The sequence below is a fragment of the Lipophrys pholis genome (assembly GCF_963383615.2).
Source record: "Lipophrys pholis genome assembly, chromosome: 18".
Taxonomy (NCBI): Eukaryota; Metazoa; Chordata; class Actinopteri; order Blenniiformes; family Blenniidae; genus Lipophrys; species Lipophrys pholis.
The window spans coordinates 13130673-13138163 of record NC_137646.1 but is presented as its reverse complement, the minus strand read 5'-3'; the positions used below and the strand labels follow the sequence as shown (position 1 = coordinate 13138163).

At 39.8% G+C, this 7491-nt stretch overlaps 1 protein-coding gene across 1 annotated transcript; it reads left to right on the top strand.

Annotated features, from left to right (window-relative positions):
• Positions 1-2366: 2366 nt before the first annotated feature.
• LOC308123945 (protein translocase subunit SecA-like) lies at positions 2367-7270 on the top strand (the record flags this gene model as incomplete). Its single annotated transcript, XM_080486695.1, has 2 exons — positions 2367-2436; positions 3375-7270. The coding sequence occupies 2 exons, from the start codon at positions 2367-2369 to the stop codon at positions 6434-6436; spliced, it is 3132 nt and encodes a 1043-aa protein (XP_080342821.1). The 3' UTR covers positions 6437-7270.
• Between the last annotated feature and the right edge of the window lie 221 nt (positions 7271-7491).

Sequence of the window (7491 nt, the reverse complement as noted above, 5' to 3'; positions counted from 1 at the left end):
GTATACGTCACCATTTAAGACACAAAATTTTAGTAAATGATGAATAAGTCCGTAGAACAGATTAATATACAGAAGGAAGAATGAAGTGTTGAAAGTTCGGACTGTATTTCAAAGAGGAGTTGAGTCAAAACGAAACATTTCATAATTAGATACTTTGTTGGTCTTCATTCATCCTCAGATGTTCCTCAAGAATCTTTCTCTTACAAGAAATCATACAATTGTGAAGAAGGTGAACATCAAACCATAACATGGCGTGACGGTACCTGCATAAACAGCTCAGCTATCTGGGAAAGTACAGGTGAGGTGGTACACCTCTCTCTCTCTCTCTCTCTCTCTCTCACACACGCACACATACACACACACACACACACACATACACACACACAAACGTGCGCCGAGAACAATACACTTTTAACATTAACAATGGCGAGTCCATGGAGAGAGATTCAGAGTGTTTTTGATAAGTTCCACATTGGGAGCCGTTTTCAAAAAGTTTTTGTTCAGACACACACCAAATACGCAACGAAAGTTTCACGTTTTCACTCGAAAACACTGGTGTAAATGGGACCTGAATCTAAACTCAGGCGACGAAACTTGATGACAGTTTATTTTTCCGAAATTCTGTGGATTTACACATTTAAATAAATTATTACTAGATGGCATGTAGGCCGTATCAAATATTAAGCCACATATAGAAAGTGAAAGTCAAGAAAAGTCCCGGTTTGGGCAGTGCTCCCATGAAGCGTGACAGTAAAAGGAATAAAACGGCACCTTGTATGTAGGATTGACTCAGATCTCCTCAGACACCGGGCGGCTCTCGGTTTCCTCAGCTTGTTCAGAGGTAAGTCAAATTCAGTAGTTTGCTACAGACCTCAAAGATGTGCTCTTACCTGTGTTTTAGTTGCATCTCAGTTTACTAGTGTACAGTACTGTGAATTTGTCTTCTGTGTAAACATATTGAAAAGCCGTGATATAATCACAATAATACCATTGAGTGTGTTGAAACAAATTAAATATTTAAGTTACCGCTGTACTTTACTCTTTATGAGATCTTCTTACTCTTCTCCTTTCATTTGAAGGAAACATTTGTCCTGGACATCTATCCAACCTGAAGAGATCAAGTTACTTCAATTACGGTAAAAGGCAGTTTCTGTTTAAAGAAATCTAATCTAAAATACTATTATTTATTTCTAAAAACAATTATCAAGCTTAAATATTTTAAATAGAATTTATAGTGTGATTAAGAAAATAAGTTAACTCACTTTAATCACTGTTAGTGTGAGAAAAAAGAGAAAAAGAACAACTATTTACACTAATAAGAATCTATCTATCTAACTACACCCACACACACACACACACACACACACACACACACACACACACACACACACACACACGCTTTACAAGGAAATAAAGCAAATGTGGTCAAACAAACCGATTCAGAAAGATATGATAATTCAACTTAGCTATTAAGATAAAAGCTGTAAAATAAAAAAATTTAAAATTTGTTGATTGAAAAAGTAAATAAATAATGTTTAAAGGACTGATTTAAGTGAAAATTAATTGGCTGTGGAAGTTGCGAAGGAGAAGCTCAATGAGTGAGTCGAGTTGACAATCTATATCCATCCAACACAAACTGACTGTGGTGCCAAACATTCCAGCCCTGTGCGCTCCTGTTTTCCCCTTTTTAACCCTCACATCACTGCACACACCTCTTTACTTCCCCCTTACATCACCTGAACCCAGCCCCCTGCTAATGTGACACCCTCTCCCATAGTGCACACCATATGGTAAAGAAGTTGATGACATCTGTATCAAGTAAGGAATGTGTGTGATGAAAGCTCTTTATATGATTATTGTGCTAATATAAGAAAAAAAAAGTCAAATGTTACTGAGATTAATGTTATTAATAAAAGATGTAGTATGCACACTGTGCATCAATGGAATAATCCTTAACATCTTTTAATCGAATCCAGTATTGCCTTGAAAAAGTAATCTGATTACTGATTACTACTTTAAAAAGTAACTAAGTTAGATTCCAAGTAACTTTTTGGTTACTTTCAGTCGCTATCAACACCCCCCCCCCCCCCCCCCCCCCCGCCACACACCATCTCAAAATAAAAATGACAACTGTTTTTTCCAAAAACTCTGCTGATCACTGCCTGTTCTCCTGCACCGTGCTGATACATATTCTAATCTGTGACCTACATTCTTTGTTGTATTTATATCTGACTCACAGTTTTATCATCAGATTTTTACAATTACTGGTACAGTAAAACCTCTGACAAGTGGACCCGGTAAGAGTGGACACCCTGTACTGGGCGGACACGTCACTGTGCACCGACACATATTTAACTGTTAACTTTATGAGCAACAACCTGGCGAACGTGGACAACAGACAGGTTTTCCTGGCAAATTGCAAGCTCAGCGTCACGCGTACTCTGCGCACATGAAGGTTTCACTTTCCCTTGACAGCAGAGAACCGAAGGCCCGTGGGCCAAAGAGACCACAAGGAGCTCTAATCTTGTCCCACAAACCCACCAAGCAAGGTGGTTCTATAGGATTTATACAAGTTTTTTTATTGACATTCTATTGTATTTTGCACCAGAATGTTTCAATAAAATTGACTATATATTGAGATTGTAATCATTTTCAGGAACTGATCTTGCAAAAATATAGACAATTTCATTACATACACTGTGACCACAACAAAGAAAAACTTTGAAATGTGAATTTAAAGGTTATTATAACAATATTCTACCAGTGTGGTAGATGAAACTAGTCAGAGTGTGTTACTTGTCCACAGCAATATAGTTTGTGTGAAACAATCTCTAATTCATCTCTATTTGTCTTTTTGATCAGATTCCCCCACAATATGGATGAATCAAACCAAGATCCCACATTCCAAAGACTACTTGAGAGACTTGTGACAGGTAGTTTTTCATCCCCAATAGATGAGGTCTTCAAGAAACTGCAGAGTCTCGTAACAAACATCAAATGGACTCCAAGAGGTGTCACTGACCTGTTTGATGCTCTTGAAAATCGTTTTAAATCAACCCCAACAAATGACAGGTCACAATTCTCTGACTGGATGATAAAGATATTGCACTTGATGGAGATTAATTATATCACTCCCACTTGGAGACTGGAAACGGGAAAAACACTTTTCAATCTGATACGAGACCAAACTGTAACAGAGGAAAAGCTCAAAGATTATTTAGAGGAAGAGAAAGACAAACAACTGGATGAAATTCTTCATGAAATTCGCCAAGAACCACTAAATCAAGTAGATGAAGAGCTTTTAGAAAAGGTGAGATACGTTGTATCATCAGTTGCAGTTGATAAACAGCTTCCGTTCCATGCTGATGGGTCAGAGTTGAAGCCCCTGAAAAAAGTCTTGCAGAAGATCTGTAAAGCTGTGGAATCAACAGTGGGATACTCACCACGACTGACGCAGCTGGTGAGCTGGTGTCTTCTGGCTCTCTCGAAAACAGGCCGGCTGATTCAAGTGGGCACGGGAGAAGGAAAGTCTTGCATAGTGGCAATGTTTGCAGCTTTTCGGGTTCTGAAAGGAGAAAAAGTAGACATCATGTCGAGTTCAGCAGTTCTTGCAAACAGAGATCTGAAGGACTGGAAACCATTTTTTGAAAAACTGGGAATCAAAGCTGATTGCAACGTCATGAAACTTGATGGAGACTTGAAACAATGCTACGAGTGTCCGGTTGTTTATGGGACTGTGGAGCAGTTTGCTGGAGACTGGCTTAAGCAGCGCTTCCACAAGATGGAGATATTTGGCCAGAGGAAGTTCCAGTGTGCAATCGTGGATGAAGCTGATTCCCTGATGCTTGACAAAAGTCATCATGTGGTTTATCTGAGTACTGACATGCCGGCTTTACAGCATTTAGACCCACTCTTGGCACTTCTATGGGCTACTGCTAATCAGTACAGTAAGATTAACTCAGAGATAAATGTGGGGAAGAAACTTCTCTTCCCTCAAGTTCTGCTTGAGAACATACAGAGCCCACATCTTGATGAGTTCAGTATTCTTCAAATCGCTGAAGACACAGGACTACTGGCAAAAGGGTCTGCAAATCAAATACGAAGAGACTCAAGACTTGTGACTCAAAAGCTGCAAAATGTGACAGTTCCCCAGCTGGCTAAGTTCTTTGAGACCGTAGAGACAAGATTCCCATTTTGCAGGTTTTCTTTGCATTGCAACGAAAATGGCCAAATCGAGGAGTTGAACAAAAGACCTCCAGAACAAGACAGTGAAGGGAAAAAAGTGCAATTGCTGTTACGCAGCGGCGGCCTCTGTCAGTACATGTATTCTGATGAAGCCAGTGTACTGAAGGCTGCAGAAGAAGAAGTCAAACCATCAATATGCTTCACACCATGTGAACTAAGCCATGATAAACATACCTGTCACATACCAAACTTTCTGTCAAAGCTGGTGAATTCACAACTTAAAGTTTGGGTTGAAAATGCATTTGAGGCACAAACCATGACAGAGAATGATGAATATGTCATAGAGACACATGGAATAGTTCCTGTGGACTACAGCAACACAGGGGTTGTTGAAAACAGCAGACAATGGGCAAATGGACTGCATCAGTTTCTTGAAATGAAACACGGGTCCAAGATGAATCCAATGACTATCATCACTAACTACATGTCAAATGTTGGTTTGCTTCAAATGTATGGAAATCAGATCTATGGGATGTCTGGGACTCTTGGCCAACAGGCAGACACTGAAGCTTTGCAGGAAATCTACAAAGGCATCAACACCTGTAGGATTCCTTCATTCAGACGGAGAAAACTGTTTGAAGTTGAAGCCAAGATCGTAAGCATCGAAGAGGAGTGGATTGAAACCATATGTGACGTTGTGATTGAACAAACCAGCTCCACATCGTTTAGAGGTAAAAGAGCTGCACTGGTCATCTGTAATACCATCAATCATGCTGAAGCTCTGAAGAAAGCTCTTAAAAACACCGGGAGTGGCAACAAACTTTACATAAACAACAACATGGACAATGAAGCAACCCTAAAGAAAAAGCTTGAAGCAGGAGAGGTCATCCTAGCCACCAACCTTGCAGGTCGAGGAACAGACCTCCAGGTTTCAGACTCAGTCAAGGCAGCAGGAGGTTTGTTTGTTGTACAGACTTTCCTCCCAATAAACGCCCGTGTGGAGGCTCAGGCATTCGGCCGCACTGCGAGGCAGGGATCTCCTGGGTCTGCTCAGCTCATCGTCTGCATCGAACATCTGTCACCGTTACTGCAGCTACCACTTATGATGATGAAATTACAGTCTCTATTGGGAAATATTATTGACCTCACTTCAATTGCTCAGAATAGGTTTGCAGTACTAATGAGGCAATATCAAAATAATTCTATACAAAATCCAAGTCTGTTTACACGGACGCTGCTGCTCAGTTTAAAAGAGAGCTCAGTTTCGGAAATTAAAGTTGGTAAAGAAATCAGGGACACCTTAGCAGCTGAAAGTCTATCCACCCACTTGAAGAGTGTAGTTCTAAAAATAAAGAACAAGGAGGAGCTCTTCAGTCAGTATCTGGATGTAGTCGATGATCTGTATCGAAGCGCCAACAACAAACCAGCTCCTTCGGATTTAGCTGCACTCAATGAATTCTGGGCAATGTGGCTGATCACAGACTACAAAGACTCTGGCTGCATAGAATCCATGAAAGCCAAGCTTGCTGAAGAGCTGAGCTCCGCCAGGCAAAAACTCAGCCAGAGACAATCACCTTCATCCAACCTGCACCACTACACTGTCTTCGGCAATGAACTTCGCAAAAAAAAGAATTTCAAAGAAAGCATTGAAATGTACACAAAAGCCACACAAGAGGACCACCGATGGGCCGCCATTGCACTTTACAACCGTGCATTTGCATACCTAACCCAGCAGAATGGGAAACAGGATCATGTCTGCATCATGCAAGCTCTGGAGGATTTGCGAAACGCGTTCAAGTCTGTTGAGCTCTACCGTGAGCAAACTGACGTCACTGACGTTTACTACACACAATCCAAACGCTCCGGCAGAGCAGTGAGCAGATTTGACATACAGCTTGCAGCCAGGAAGGAAGTACTGCTGCTTTTCAAGTCAAATGTCGAGATGGCTATCAGAAAGTTGGACAGGGTCAATGACTTTGGGGGGACAGTTCAAGTGGAGAAGAGAAAGGTGTACTCCATGGCTCCAGGACGGTTTCTTCTGCCCTTGCTAGTCCATCAAATGGAATCACTGTCCGCAGTTCATTCAAGAGACATCCTGAGGATCCTCCGGCTCAACAGTGATCCTACAATGGACATTTTACATGACCTCTGGAGCCTCAGCTCTCTGGGCCTGACTCATGTCTATAGTTTGGACACGAGTTTCTCTGTGGGCGGCTTTTTCTCAAAGATACACAGGGCCATTTCTGATTAAATGGCAGCCATTCCGTGAGCAGCGGAAATGAATCCGAACAAGTAGAAACCGTCAGTCAAAGATTTCCATGTACTGAGAAATTCATCACATTCCAAGTTTCAGTGGGATGTGACAATTGTTTTATTTCTTAAAGTGTCAGAATTAATTCAGAAGTGTATTCTATTCTTTTTGTGAAATGAGATTGAATGTTACATCACTCCTTCTCATGCAGACGCAACCTCAGATGGTTTCTAGTTGGGAAAGTGTCACTTGAGTTCACCACAAGACAGAACAAACAAGTCACACCAATAGTAAAACCTGCTTCTTGGAACTTTCTTAAAGTCTCATAGTTTTTAGATTATATTTTGTCCCTTGAAAACTGAACTCCATCTCCTCCCAACCAGGAATTAAAGAATACTGCACATCTCCTGTTATTTTTGGTTTAAAAAGATATTTCCTCTTAAAATGTTTTCAAAGAATGATGTGATCTTAACTAAACAAAGTGAGTGTCCGTCATGTAACTAGTATATTATTTGCATAATAACTTTTAATATTTGTTTTCAGCAGTTTTTTGATAACTGATGATTTTCATTTACTATATTGTGAAGGACCAAGTTTGGAGGAGTAAGAAACTTTGCAAAAATATTGTGGGTTTGACTTTTCTTTGTTTTGGTTTCGTCACTGCAAGTTTTGAATAAAACCACAAATCACTTGTTCAAAAAAAGAGGCTTTTTTTTTCATGTATTATTCTGAAGAGTAAACAACAGAACGTATGTTTTCTTTTTATTGTTTGTTGTCAAGACGATGAATAATTCCCATGTTTCTTTCTGCAATAGAATTTATTTCTAATAGCATGTGTTTAAATAAAAACCACAACAATATGTGATACATTTTTATGAAACATGTTGATAAATTTTAAAAATGTATAAGATTTTAAAAATGTATAAGATACATATCTCCATTATAATCCAAAGTAGGAAACTCAAGCTGTGGCTTTGTTTATTGACTACTTGTCTGAACATAGAAAACATATATCCATGTACAGTGCCGTTTCTAGATGTAAATACTTGGTGGGG